The sequence below is a fragment of the Notechis scutatus genome, chromosome 2 (assembly GCF_049901735.1).
Source record: "Notechis scutatus isolate UNSWTSFEM ecotype Mainland chromosome 2, rNotScu1.2, whole genome shotgun sequence".
Classification (NCBI taxonomy): domain Eukaryota; kingdom Metazoa; phylum Chordata; class Lepidosauria; order Squamata; family Elapidae; genus Notechis; species Notechis scutatus.
The window spans coordinates 15,039,589-15,054,627 of NC_142010.1; the positions used below are offsets into that span (position 1 = coordinate 15,039,589).

The 15,039-nt window shown below is 44.5% G+C and overlaps 2 protein-coding genes across 2 annotated transcripts in view; one reads left to right on the forward strand and one right to left on the reverse strand.

The window, feature by feature from the left end:
* The window catches only part of LOC113425366 (uncharacterized), a 137,293-nt gene that overhangs the window by 17,982 nt on the left and 104,272 nt on the right, over window positions 1-15,039 (forward strand). The gene's annotated exons all lie outside the window — the stretch shown is intronic.
* On the reverse strand, window positions 486-13,143 carry LOC148131820 (uncharacterized). Its single transcript, XM_087953462.1, has 6 exons — window positions 12,972-13,143; window positions 7,954-8,413; window positions 6,824-6,923; window positions 5,838-5,920; window positions 5,592-5,718; window positions 486-3,976 (listed from the first exon to the last, which is right to left on the reverse strand). The coding sequence occupies exons 2-6, from the start codon at window positions 8,335-8,337 to the stop codon at window positions 2,247-2,249; spliced, it is 2,424 nt and encodes an 807-aa protein (XP_087809588.1). The 5' UTR covers window positions 8,338-8,413; window positions 12,972-13,143; the 3' UTR covers window positions 486-2,246.

A 15,039-nucleotide genomic window follows, 5' to 3' on the forward strand; every position in this document is an offset into this window, starting at 1 on the left:
GATAGTAACTAGGTGACCGAAGTTTCTGCCGTGCAAAATTCTAACTGGAGAGTATGATTGATGACTCTTGGCTATGGATGTGTCCCATTGGAGAATATGAATTACAATACACCCAGGGGGTGGGGTCAAGCGTGACAATGAATTATGTGTCTCAGAGTCGGCTACACCCAGGCAGTGCTGCCATGTTAACTCCCAATAAATCCTTTTGAAGTTTCGGAAGTTTGGCTCGAGACTCATGATTTAAATGGGGGTAACTGCCGGAGCCGTGACACTGGCTTCCACATTGACTTTGCTTATCAGAATGTTGCGAAAGGGGATCACATGACCCTGGGACACAGCAAAGGTCATAAATATGTGACAATTGCCAAGGGGGGCATCACACCTACCATAATAACCAAGACGCCCATCATGTATGCTACCTCATTCTCCATGATAACTGAATTACCGTATTACAATTCCCAGTCCCTTTAACATCAAACAAAGCCTGCCCACACCAGCATGTCCTTTTATCACAACTCCTGGCACTTGTCCAATCAAACACCACCATGATACACAATTCATGTGAAAGCAGCCTCTTGTTTTCACTCCCATCTTCTCGGGGATCTCCATTCTGTTAATGTTCTACACCCTGTACATTTAGGACTTACTATGGGGCGGGGTGGACTTACTCATGGCTTAATATATATTGTTGTGATTTGCCGGTAGCAGGTGCAGATGGCTGAGGTTTTGGAAGGACTCAGTGAGGACTCAGCCTGAGTGAGGACTCAGATGAGGGCCCTGCGTGTGATGCAGGGATGGGGCCAGGTCCATCAGGAAGTGGAATGCTGCCTGTGGACATTGTGGAGGCTGACAGCAGTGATGAAGAGGTCCCCGAGGAGCCTGTGCCCAGTGCCCGTGTGCTCAGGGCTGATCGAAGAGCAGCTGCAGCAGCATGGGCGACTCGGGAGTAAGGCTGCAAGGTAATGGCCACTCCCTTAAGAGATAAAAAGCCAGCTGAGAAACCAGAGTTCTTTGCAGGAAGCAAAGAAGTTTTTGCACTCAAGCCTTGTGGACGTTCAGGCTCTCTTACTTTGTGTTTGGAGACTTTTTATGTTTGGAATATTTCTCGGCAACTTTATCTAGTGTTCTTGGCAGCCTTGCACAACCTTGGCAAGGCTCATTCTTATCAGAGACAATTATTTTGAAACAGCCTTTTAACCGGGAAGGAATGGAATTCGTAAAGAATCATTAAAAGGTTTTGCTGTTATCTCCGCCTGGTGTTTGTTTTCTTGGAACAAGTTGGGGTCAGCATATATATGTCATGGCCCTGTCGAGCCTGAGTCTGAAGAGGAGGACATGACAGAGCTAGGCCCAATGGGAGGAATGACCGGAGGAGCAGGATGAGGCAGTCCTTGGTCCTTCAGGCCTGGGAAAGGTCATCAGTGAGGGAGAGGGGGCACAGAACGACCAGGTGAGGGGGGAGGACAGGGCAGAAGCGGAGCAGAGGAGCAGTGGAGCTCTGGCGACAAGCAATTACCTCCCCCCAATCCCTAAGCATGAAGAATGGAGAGGACAGGGCAACCCAAAGACTTGGGAAATGACATTTAAAGAGACGCTGTTGGGAGGAACGTTTGTCAGGAACATGTGTTGCTTCTTCCAGCCTCACGTGCTGTTACCAATGTCTTGCTGTGGTTTGTCTTGTTTGCCTTGTTTGCCTTTTGAAACACTAGTGGGGTGAGAGTTACGACACCACTTTTCTTATTCTGCAACTGGACTGGTCCTGAACAGGGCGAAATACTCAAAATTTGAATAATTGAGCAGGATTCTGTTTTAAGTTTTTCTTCAAGAAAGTAAATCTTTCTGTATTTGCTACTTATCAAGTTTACAAGCGTTTGGATGAGTGCATTCTTCTGTTATGGTTGCATTGTTTTTATAGTTTAAATAATTTTGTTTTCTTGAGAATCTCACTGAATCGTTGAATTTGGCGCAGAGGTGGTATTCAGCAGGTTCTGACCAGTTCTGGAGAACGGGTAGCGGAAATTTTGAGTAGTTCGGAGAACCAGCACATACCACTTCTGACTGGAGATTTTACATATCCTTCCTTTACCATGCCCACCAAGCCACGCCCACAGAACTGGTAATAAAAAAGTTTGAATCCCACCACTGGTTTGGCGGTGTACAAATTGAATTTAGGAGTCAAAGGAAGGACTTCACATAGTTCAGGCCAAGAACAGATGTAAGGATGGAACCAGGTAAAGCTCATATTTCTAAGAGTTCTCACCTGAGTGGATACTTTGATGGGAAATAAGGGAATTGCTCTTCCTGAAGCCATTCCTACGGTCCAAGGAATTATATGGTTTCTCCCCTGTGTGGATCAGTTTATGAGAACGAAGAGATCTCTTTTCACGGAAGTGCTTTCCACACTCCATACATTTATACGGTTTCTCCCCGGTGTGGATCAGTTTGTGGGAATGAAGAGATCTCTTTTCACGGAAGCTCTTTCCACACTCTGTGCATTTATAGGGTTTCTCCCCAGTGTGAATCCTCTCATGGAGAATCAGGGAACTGTTTTGGCTGAAGCTCTTTCCACATACTGCACATTTATATGGTTTCTCCCCTGTGTGGATCCTTTTGTGAGAAGTCAGGTGACTGATGTCGCTGAAGCTCTTCCCGCAGTCGGCGCATGTATATGGTTTCTCCCCTGTGTGGAGACTTCTGTGTGATGTCAGCTGACTGTTCCACATAAATCTCTTCCCACACTCCACACACTTGTATGGTTTTTCACCCGAGTGGCTCCTCTTATGGGAAATCAGATTCCCACTTTGGCTAAAGCTCTTTCCACACTCCGTGCATTTATAGGGTTTCTCCCCTTGGTGAATCCTTTTGTGAGAAGTCAGGGATCCATTTTCCCGGAAGTTCTTACCGCATTCCAAGCATTTGTAGGGTTTCTCCCCTGTGTGGATGCTTCTATGGGAAGCAAGGGAACTGCTCTTTCGGAAGATTTTCCCACACTCCGTGCATTTGTACGGCTTCTCCCCCGTGTGGATCCTTTTGTGAGAAGCGAAGGCACTGCTACCCCGGAAGCTCTTCCCACACTCTGGGCATTCGTAGGGTTTCTCGCCGGAATGGCGCCTTATATGGGAAGTGAGGCTGCTGCTAGTGCTGAAGCTTTTCCCGCACTCCGTGCATTCGTAGGGATTCTCCCCCGTGTGGATCCTTTTATGGGAAGTCAGCTGACTGTGCCACCGGAAGCTCTTTCCACACTCCAGGCACCGATACGGCTTCTCCCCTGAATGGCTCCTGGTATGGGAAGTCAGGGAACTGTTCTTACTGAAGGTCTTTCCACACTCGACACATTTAAAGGGCTTCTCCCCCGTGTGGATCCTTCTATGGTAAGTAAGCGAACTGTTCTTGCTGAAGCTCTTCCCGCACTCTGTGCATTTGAAGGGTTTCTCCCCCGTGTGGATCCTTCGGTGACAAGTAAGGTAACTGCGTTTTCTGAAGCTCTTCCCACACTCCATGCATTTATAGGGTTTCACTCCTGTGTGGGTTATTTGGTGGGAAATGAGGGAACTGTTGCTGCTGAAGCTTTCTCCGCATTCCCTGCACCTATATAATAGCTTTTCTTCCACATTGATGCTTCCATGGGTAGAGACAGTCCAATCTGAATATTTTTTTGCCTCCCTGCAGGGATATTTTTCTCCCATCAGGTGGCTCCTGTAAGGTTTGCTTACATCAAATCTGTCTTTGCACGCTTTCAAGTTTCCCCCTGCACATTTTCTCTTCTTTTTTTCTCGATGCTTTTGCTCGGCGAGAAAGTCTTGAGCAGCGGCACATGGGAAAATGGATTTTTTGTTGATTCCCTTGGTGACTTGCTTCCTCTCCAAACCTTTTGATCCTGTTTTGTTGGCCAACTTCTTTTTATCTTCCTCTTCTTTGGGATGATGTGTGTGGAATTGCTGCATGTAGTTTCTTTCCTCTTGCCCGTGAGCTCTTTCTGCAGAGAAGAAAGAATGAAAATATAGCAAGGCTAAGGAAAGGTTATAAAAGGTGATTAAACAGAATTGATTGTTTAGTATTTTTCAAGGCTATTCCATGGACCAACATAAGATGACCACTAAGGACAACCAAATACGCACAAGTTCTTGTGTATAAAATCGCAAAGCAGGGACATGAATAATTTCTGTTTTTCAGTACAGTAGTAGAAAAGTTGTAAAAAATTGGAATCTCATATAAACATAGCTATGTATGCTTGCCCAGTTCTTATCTCAAATGTAAAGTACAGGTACTCCTCAACTTAAGACCATTTAGCAACTGTTCGAAGTTACGATGGACCCCCAAAATGTATTTATGACCTAGTTTCAAAGTTCTAATAGCCAGGTCCTCACCTCAAGGTCATTTTGGGTGCTTGGTAACCAGTTCAGAGTTATGGCCATTTGTGGTGTCCCGCAGTCACATGATTGCAATATACATTTTTGCTGAAACACAATTTCCAGGTTTTGGCAAAAAAATGCCTCAGAGTAAACAATGGCTTCACTAAATGACTGCTGCATTTGGCTTAATGACTTTGTGATTTAACATCATGGTTGCAGAGATTAAAAATGAGTGGTGGGTTTTTTAAAGCTCCAATTCTGGGCTTCCATAGAGAAAATCTGCAGTTTCACGCAGAATCTCGAAGCTCTCAATTCATTTGGTGTGTGTGTATGTATGTGTATGTGTCATACAATGCACCTGTCAACTAAAAAAACCCCAGACCCAGTGGTCATAGAGAACCAAACCCATTATGAGGTGCAGCGAATCCTCGATTCGAGGTGGCACAGAAGACAACGCCAATATTTAATCAAGTGGAAGGCTACCCCTTATCAGGGGCATCTTGGATAAAGAGTAGGAACGTCCAAGCCGATCGCCTTGTGAAGAGGTTCCATGCAGAAAACCCAACCAAGCTGTGGGGAGGGTTGAAACCCTAAGTCCTATACCTGCAATAAATTTGTTTTATGTGTTGTACAAGTCACCTTCAAGAAGTGAGGGGAGCCGAATGTCAACTAAAAAAAATATTTCTTTGGTCTTTTCAGTTTCCAGTGGAAAGGGAGTTGGGGGAAAGCAGTGCATTCCTTAAATGCTTCAGATAATCGCTTTGGCAACCGAAGCTTCTAGCATGCAAAATTATTACTGGAGAGCATGATTGATGACTCTTGGCAATGGATGTGTCTCATTGGAGAATATACATCCAGGGGGTGGGGGGAAGACTAGGGTCAAGGGTGAAGTGAATGATGTGTCAGAGTCGGCTGTAACCGGGAAATGCCAACATGTCAACTCCTAATAAATCAATCTTTTTTACTCTGAGAGATGTAGCTAGAGACTTATGATTTGAATGGGGGTGCACGTTGGAGTCCTAACAGCACCCTCCTCTTGTGCGGTGGCAGCCAAAAAAGCCAACGCAATCCTAAACTGCATTAACAGAGAGATTTAATTAAGATCAAGTGAGGTACTAATACTACTCTAGTTGTGTTCCAGAACATCAGTAGGCCCATAAGAGGGACATTGGCTCAATATAGATGATATCCAGAAATAATGAGCTGTGGGGATAAGGATATGGAGCAAAAGGTCCTTACCCAGAGAGGCGACATTCTTTGAATTCTCCAGCATGACCTCCCCATGGAGGACTTTCTGATCAGCATCCAGGTGGGACCACTCCTCATCAGAGAAATACACAGCCACCTCCTCGAAGGATACAAGACCCTGAACATTGAAATGAAATGTCCCCATTAAAAAAACCAGGCCAACGAAAGAGGCTCAATCCCAGGAACAGGAGGCTTTCAAAGGTTCCCCTACAACCTGTCGGCTCTTTCTCCTCCTACCTGACTTGCAGGTTCACCTGCTCTTTCAAAGACGGTAGAAAAAGGAGCAGATCCTACAAACACCATGGACGTCATCCCATTGTCTGTAAGGGAGACAAAAGCAATGGAGACTTCAGACAACACTGTTAATAAAACATGGGGAAGATTGTCAGGGTTCCAAGGAACATACCCATAGCAAACAAAACTCGGAGGCAGACAATTTCCACAAAGAATAGATGTCAACTCATAAAAATATGTCTATGGTCTTTTTAGAGTTGCCAATAGAAAGGGAGGGAGGAGGAGTGAAGGCAGATTGCAAAACCAAAACTGCATTCCATAAATGTTTTCATAGTTTCCAGGCGACCGAAGTTTCGGCTGCGCAAAATTCTAACTGGAGAGTATGATTGATGACTCTTGGCTATGGATGTGTCCCATTGGAGAATATGACTTATGATACACCCAGCGGTGGGGGGAAACCAGGGTCAAGGGTGACAATGAATAATGTGTCTAGGAGTCAGCTACACCCAGGCAGTGCCGCCATGTTTATTCCTAATAAATCTTAAATTTGGGAAGTTCGGCTAGAGATTCATGATTTAAATGGGGGTATCTACTGGAGCCCTGACAATAGGTTTATTTATTTATGCATGTCATGGCACAAGCTGGTTGAAAACCGACTCTGACTATTCCCGTGGTTTAATTAAAAGTAAACGCTTGTCACTTTCTCAAACAATCAGTCACATGGTCCGATCAGGATACTGTCCAGTTGCCAGATGACTCCATCCCCCTCCTTCTGAGCACTTGCAGGAATGTCCTTGGTTCCCAAGAGAAATCATTTTGTTTTGACTACAACACTCCAGCTATTTCCCCCCTCCCTATCCCTCTTCTCCAGTGTGTCAGCACTGAAGTCTCAAAATGGCCTCAGTCAGGCCAGCTTCAGGGTTGACAGAGAGATTGCACCAAAGAGTCCACAAAGAATGAAAGATGGAGCTTTGAAGAACTTTCCTCACCTATTGAAGTGTCACAGCGCTGATCTTCCCTGGAGATGCCCCCGAGCTCCCTTCCTTCCTCTGGATTTTCCATGACGGCCTTCAAGAAGCTTCCCTGGCCCTGTTGTATCCCAGGACACAAATAATGGAAAATAATGAAACAGCACACAAAATGAACTGGATTTTCTCATGCTCTGTCCTCAGCTTTGTAACTTAGTCTCTCGGTATTCATCAATGCAGATGAAGGAAAGAATGATCCCAAAATATTTCTGGAAGGAGATACGTTGCCTAAAGAGTTAAACATCTCCTATTGCTTTTGTTCAGAATCGTGAGGTATAGTCCTATGAGAAGCCACTTAGAACTAAGGAGAAATTTCCTGAGAGTTAGAACAATTAACCAGTGGAACAACTTGCCTCCAGAAGTTGTGAATTCTCCAACACTGAAAGTTTTAAAGAAGAGATTGGACAACCATTTGTCTGAAATGGTATAAGGTTTCCTGCAGGGGTTGGACTTGAAAACCTCCAAGGTTCTTTCCACCTCTGCTATTCTATTCTATTCTATTCTATTCTATTCTATTCTATTCTATTCTATTCTATTCTATTCTATTCTATTCTATTCTATTCTATTCTATTCTATTCTACCCTACTCTATCCTATTGTCCATTCTATTCTCTATTTATTCTCTATTCTACTCTATTCTATTTATTCTACTCTCCACTCTATTCTATTCTATTTATTCTCTACTCTACTCTATTCTCAACTCTACTCTATTCTACTCTATTCTATTCTTGATTCCACTCTATTCTATTCTCTATTTATTCTTTACTCTATTCTATATTCTATTCTATTCTATTCTACTCTACTCTACTCTATTCTGTTCTATTCTACTCTCCACTCCACTCTATTCTATTCTCTATTCTACTCTATACTCTAGTCTATGGTATTTATTCTCTATTCTACTCTATTCTATTTGATTTATTCTACTCTCCACTCTATTCTCTATTCTACTCTATTCTCTACGGTATTTATTCTCTATTCTACTCTATTTGATTTATTCTACTCTCCACACTATTCTATTCTCTGTTCTACTCTATTCTATTCTACTTTGTGAACTGAACATCTCTGAAAGCTGAAAGGATGAAGTCCTCTCACCTGTGGTCCTTCCTGCTTCTCCTCCTCTGCCTGGCTTAAGAGGAAGCCTTCTGCCAGGGCCACCGCTTGGGAGCTGGTCTCTGCTCCACACTCCCGGACCCAGCCCTCCATCTGCAGAGGCAGAAGGGCCAGGAATTGCTCCAGGATCACTAGGTCCAACATCTGAGCCTTCGTGCGTCTTTCTGGCTGCAGCCACCGACGGCAAAGATAGTGGAGGTGGCTGCAAATCTCTCGGGGACCCTTAGACTCTTGGTACTGGATGCTCCTGAAGTGCCAACACTGGACTTCTGAATTGATGCTTTCCTTCTCCAGGATCTTCTGTCCGATTGTGGCCTGGGTCTCCCCAACCTTTTCACTTTGATCTTCTGGGTGTTGTCCCTCCATTTCCCCCGCCTCTATCACAGATCCAAATACGGATAACAGATCTCTTGGTTCTCCAAAGACTTTCCCTCCATACGATCTGGATTATATAAAGAGAAGGACCACAAGATGCTTCAGATGCTACACCTGAGTGCAACACGAAAGTCATTTCTAGAACGTTCCCACACAGGTTGAGGCTTTGACTCTTTAAAGACCCAGGCAGGTAATGTCAGAAATATTATGAGGAAAGAAAAGATAATGTGGAGTCAGTCAGGAAGGATTACAGGTAGTCCTTGAAGCAATGGGTGGAAACTAATCAAGGAGAGAAGCAACCTAAAACTAAGAAGAATCTTCCTAAACTTGCCTCCAGAAGTTGTGAATGCTCCAACACTGGAAGTTTTTAAGAAGAGATTGGATAACCATTTGTCTGAACCCTATCTCAGCAAGGGGTTGGACTAGAAGACCTCCAAGATCCCTTCCAATTCTCTTATTCTATTCCTGTTCCTGTTCCTGTTCCTATCCCATCCCATCCCATATCCTATCCTATCCTATCCTATCCTATCCTATCCTATCCTATTAATTTACTGACCATCAGATAACAGATAATCAGAGTTGGAAGGGACCTTATAGGCCATCTAGTCCAATCCCCCACCCAAGCAGGAGACCCTACACCATTTCTGACAGATGGCAGTCCAATCTCTTCTTGAAAGTCTCAAGTGATGATGCTCCCACAACTTCCGAGGGCAACTTCTGTTCCATGGTTGATTGTTCTCACTGTCAGAAAGTTTCTCCTTATCTCCAGGTTAAATCTCTCCTTGTTCAGTTTCCATCCATTATTCCTTGTCTGGCCTTCAGGTGCTTTAGAAAACAGCTTGACCCCTTCCTCTCTGTGGCAGCCCCTCAAATATTGGAAGACTGCTATCATGTCTCCCCTGGTCCTTCTGTTCATTAGACTAGCCATGCCCAGTTCCTGCAACCTTTCATTGTATGTTTTAGCCTCCAGTCCCCTAATCATCCTGGTTGCTCTTCTCTGCACTTTCTCTAGTGTCTCAACATCTTTTTTATAGTGTGGTGATCAAAACTGGATGCAGTACTCTAGGTGTGGTCTTACTAAGGCTTTATAGAGTGGTATTAGGACCTCCTTTGATGTTGATTATATCCCTCTGTTAATGCAACTTAGGATTCCATTGGCTTTTTTGGCTGTTGCTGCACACGGCTGGCTCATATTTAGCTGGTTGTCCACTAAGACTCCAAGATCCCTCTCACAGTTACTGCTATTAAGCCTGGTTTCACCCAGTCTATATGTGTACTTTTGGTTTTTCTTGCCTAAGTGTAGGACTTTACTTTTCTCTACACTGAATTTCATTTTGTTAGATACGACCCAGTGTTCTAGTCTGTCAAGATCCATCTTCTTGGGTGTTAGCTATTCCTGCCAGCTTAGTATCACCTGCAAATTTGGTAAGTTCCCCTTCTATTCCCTCATCTAAGTCGTTAATGAAGATATTGAAGAGTCCTGGGCCTAAGACGGAACCTTGTGGCACCTCACTACTTACTTTTCCACTTTTTTCTAGCTTACTAAGAAGTAGGTTGTGGTCTTTGTCGAATGCTGAAATCTAAATATATTATGTCCACAGTATTTCGTTGATGTACTAATTTAGTCACTGTGTTGAAGAATGAAATAAGATTGGTTTGGCATTTAAAGTTACACCACCATTAAAAAATGTGACACAATTGTTTTTCACATTTACAATCATTGCAGCATCTCGAGGGTCACATCATCGAAATTCAGATGCTTGACAACTGGTTTGTATTTATGATGGTTACCATGTCCTAAGATCATATGATCATATTTTTTGAACCTTTTGAAAAGCAAGGTCAATGAGGAAGCTGGATTCCTTTAACAAATGTGTTGCTAACTTAACAACTGCAGTGATTCAACTTAACATCTGTGGCAAGAAAGGCTGAAATGTAGAACAACACTCGCTTAACAACTATCTTGCTTAGCCGCAGACATTTTTGTCATACGTCAAGGACTGCCTGCCTTGGGGAGAAACAGGTTTTCGTGTTTCTCTGTCAAATATGGAGGAAACATATTGTAGAGATCTTTCCTCAATCGTACCTCGCAGTGAAGAAAGCATCAAAGTTTGCTTTTTAACAGCCTCCCTCTACTTTTCTCCATGCAGGAGGATTTCATACCAGCCAACAAAACGTAGTCACCGAACCAGTAGTAACACCGGTTGAATCCCACCCTTGTATAAATTGTAAAGATACAAGCAACACGGTTATAGTCATAAGTGGGAAGAGATAGGTACTAAGAAGTGTTATTACAATCTAGTAGAAGATTATATTAAGTACAGTAGAATCTAGTAAATTTCTAGGTTCTATTATATCACATGACCTAAAATGGACACCTAACATAAAAAATGTCATCAAAAAAGCACAACAAAGAATGTTCTTTCTGCGCCAACTCAGAAAGCTCAAACTGCCCAAGGAGCTGCTGATCCAGTTCTACAGAGGAATGATTGAGTCTATCATCTGCACCTCTATAACTGTCTGGTTTGGTTCTGCAACCCAACAGGACAGACACAGACTTCAGAGGATAATTAGGACTGCAGAAAAAAAATTACTACCAACCTGCCTTCCATCGAGGACCTGTATACTGCATGAGTCAAAAAGAGGACTGTGAAAATATTTACAGACCCCTCACATCCCGGACATAAACTGTTTCAACTCCTTCCCTCAAAATGATGCTATAGAGCACTGTACACCAGAACAACTAGACACAAGAACAGTTTTTACCCGAATGCCATCCCTCTGCTAAACAAATAATTCCCTCAGCACTGTCCAACTATTTACAAAGTCTGCACTACTGTTACTATTAATCTTCTCATCACTCCTTATCACCCATCCCCTCCCACTTGTGACTGTATGATGGTAACTTTGTCGCTTGTATCCTTACGATTTATATTGACTGTTTCCTAGTATGATTTGACTGCTTATTGTACCCTATGACTATCATTAAGTGTTGTACCTGATGATTCTTGACTCTTGACACATGTATCTTTTCTTTTATGTACATTGAGAGCATTGGCACCAAGACAAATTCCTTTTGTGTCCAATCAAACTTGATCAATAAAGAATTTATTTCTATTCTATTCTATTCTATTCTATTCTATTCTATTCTATTCTATTCTATTCTATTCTATTCTATTCTATTCTATTCTCTGTCTATCTATCTATCTATCTATCTATCTATCTATCTATCTATCTATCTATCTCTCTGATTTGATTGCTCATTGTACCCTATGACTATTATTACCGTATTTATCGGCGTATAACACGCACAGGCGTATAACACGCATCTTCATTTTAAGAGGGAAATTTCAGGAAAAAAAATTAAATTTCTAAATAAAAACTTTGAAGCAAAATAAGGGTAGCTCAGAACTTTTTTTTAATTAATATTATTACCACTTATAAGGTAAATCAGTGGTCCCCAACCTTTTTGTACCAGGGACCGGTTTCAAGCAGAAAATTTTTGCAAGGAGGGGGAAGAGAAGAAGGAGGCTTCGCTCTCTCGCTGCTCCACCATCCAAGGAAGAAACTGCTTCAAAGAAGCGGGGGGCTTTTCCTGTCACCGCAGCTATTCCGAAGCGCCCGTTTCACCCCCACTCCCACCCCCGCGCGCGCTTCAATCCACAGTGTCCCATTCTGCCTGCCTGCCTGCCTGCCTTAGTTTCTGGTTGTTTGGGAGCAGCTTCGGCTGAGAATAATAACTATTCGCCTCTTTTACTCAGCCGAAGCTGTTCCGATTCAACCATTAACGAAGGCAGGCAGAACGGAGCACTGCGGGCGGGCGGGCGGGCGGACGGGGTGGGGGTGGGGGAGAAACGGGCGCTTCAGGGAAGCTGCGACGACAGGAAAAGCCCCGCTTCTTTGAAGCAGTTTCTTCCTGTGCTGGTGGAGGAGCGAGAGAGCGACTGAGAGAGCTGACCCAGAGAGAAGGACAGGCTTCGGTTGCTTCCTCCCTCCCCTTCTTTCATTTGTGTCCTTGATCCCCGATCCCAGCAGCATTCACCGAAGGCTTCTTAACATTATATCGGCGTATAACACGCATACATCATTTGCCCCCTATTTTCAGGGGGAAAAAAGTGCGTGTTATACGCCGATAAATACGGTAAGTGTTGTGCCTGATGATTCTTGACTCTTGACGAATGTATCTTTTTTTATGTACATTGAGAGCATTTGCACCAAGACAAATTCCTTTTGTGTCCAATCACACTTGGCCAATAAAGAATTCTGTTCCATTCCATTCCATTCCACTCCACTCCACTCCACTCCACTCCACTCTATCTATATGCTGCAGCCCAAAGACCATCTCCATTCTGACATTTTCCAGGTTGAGCCTTGCCATGTGAACCCCTCCCTCTTCGTGGCCTTTTCTCGGAAAATGGGGAAGGGGTGTGTGTACGAAAGGATTTGCCTTTCTTTGCATCCTCATCTCCAGAGATCTGGATTTCTTCCTGGGGGAGGGGGGGGTGAGAAAAGCTGCTGGGATCTTTTTCTCTTTCCCCCTCCCAAGGTTCAGCAGATGGAACCTGGATGAAGAATTTGCATGTCTCCATCTCCTCCCCACCAAGCGGAGTTCCCACTACACTCACCCAGAGGGTCACTTCTGTTGGTCCATCTCTGCTTCCAATCCAGCCTCTTTGCCTTCTGGCCAAGGTGAGAGAGAAAGAGAGAGCAGATTCCTAGAGAGGCCAGACTCTTCCTGATGTCACTCACTTCCTGCCTTGCTCTGACACATCTCAGGGTGCAGAAGAGAGACCCTCACCTGGGGGAAAAAAAAAAAAGGATCTGCACAAGCTCAGTTTGTTCTAGCCAAAATCCCTGATGTTTGCAGAAGGAGCCCCCTGGTGGGCTCTCTGGGCAATGCAAAGGACCTCTTGCAATAGGGGAGTGGATTTGGGGGGCTGGGGGCAGATTACAGGTTGACAAGAGTTGGAAGGGACCTTGTGGGTCATCTAGTCCAACCCCCCACCCCGCCCAAGCAGGAGACCCTACACCATTTCTGACAGAGGGTAGTCCAGTCTCTTCTTGAAAGCCTCCAGGGATGAAGCTTCCACAACTTCTGAAGGCAACTTCTGTTCCATCGGTGGATTGTTCTCCTCCCCCGTCTCTCTTGTCTTGTCTTCTCTTATCCTCTTGTCTCCTTTCTTCTCCTGTCCTCTTCTCTTCCCCTCTCCTCTCTTCTCTTTTCTTCTTTCTTCTCTTCTCCTGTCCTCTCCTCTCTTCCCCTCCTCCCCCTCCCCTCTCTCGTCTTGTCTTCTCTTCTCCTCTCTCCTCTTTCTCCTCCTCTCTTCTTGTTCAAAGGGTTGCCCGTGTCACAACTTTTTTATTTATTTTATTTTGATTTGGCAATCGCTTACAAGATAATAGGTATAAGTATATACATAGTTATGAACACATGAAAAGGGTACATATAAGAAAAATAAAATAAACAATAGGACAGGGACGGTAGGCACGTTGGTGCGCTTATGCACGCCCCCTACAGGCCTCTTAGGAAGGGGGTGAGGTCAATAGTAGACAGTCCAAGGTTAAAGTTTTTGGGGTTTGGGGAAGAAACCACAGAGTCAGGTAGAGTATTCCAGACATTGACCACTCTGTTGCTGAAGTCGTATTTCCTGCAATCAAGTTTGGTGCGGTTAACCTTGAGTTTGCATCTATTGTGTGCTCTTGTGTTGTTATGGTTGAAGCTGAAGTATTCATTGACAGGTAGGACATTGCAATGTATGATTTTATATACCATACTTAGATCAGACCGAAGACGGCGTAATTCAAGGTTTTCTAGGTCTAGAATTTCAAGTCTGGTGGCATAAGGTATTCTACAACGAGTAGAGGAGCGGAGAACTCTTCTTGGGAAATATTTCTGGACTTTCTCCACTGTGCTAATATCAGATACGTAATGTGGGTTCCAGACTGATGAGCTGTATTCGAGTATTGGTCTAGCAAATGTTTTGCATGCTCTAGTTCAGGGTCCCCAACCACCGGTCCGCGGACCAGTACCGGTCCGCGGAACAAGTCCCTACGTCCGCTGGCTTGCTGGGCGCCGCCATCTTTTTGATGAAAAAGTGCTTCCGGTGAGCTTTTCCGGGTAGAAAGCTCACCGGAAGCACGCCATCAAAAAGATGCCACGCACTCGTGAGCTTTTCCGGGTAGAAAGCTCACCGGGCACGTTTCATCAAAAAGATGGCGGCGCCAGCGCTTCCGTGAGCTTTTCCGGGTGAAAGCTCACCGGAAGCGTTTTCATCAAAAAGATGGCGGCGCCAGCGCTTCGGTGAGCTTTTCCAGGTAGAAAGCCATTTCTGCCGGAAAAGCTCACGGCACTGCGCCCGCACGATGAAAAGCTTCGGTGAGTCCCGGAGCTTTTTTTCATCAAAAAGATGGCGGCGCCCAGCTGATGCCGGTACCGGGCGCGGCGCGCCAGCTGATGCGGTGCCGGGCGCGGCGTAAAGGTTGGGGATCACTGCTCTAGTTAGTAGTGTGATATCACCAGAGAAAAAGCTACGTAGGATTAGGTTAACAACTCTTAATGCCTTTTGGGCTATGTAGTTACAGTGGGCTCTAGCACTTGGATCATTAGAGATGAGTATTCCAAGTATTCTGTTCCCCTCATCTTCTCTCCTCTGCCTGCCTCCCCTCCCCTCTCCTAGGGGGGAGAATGCCCCC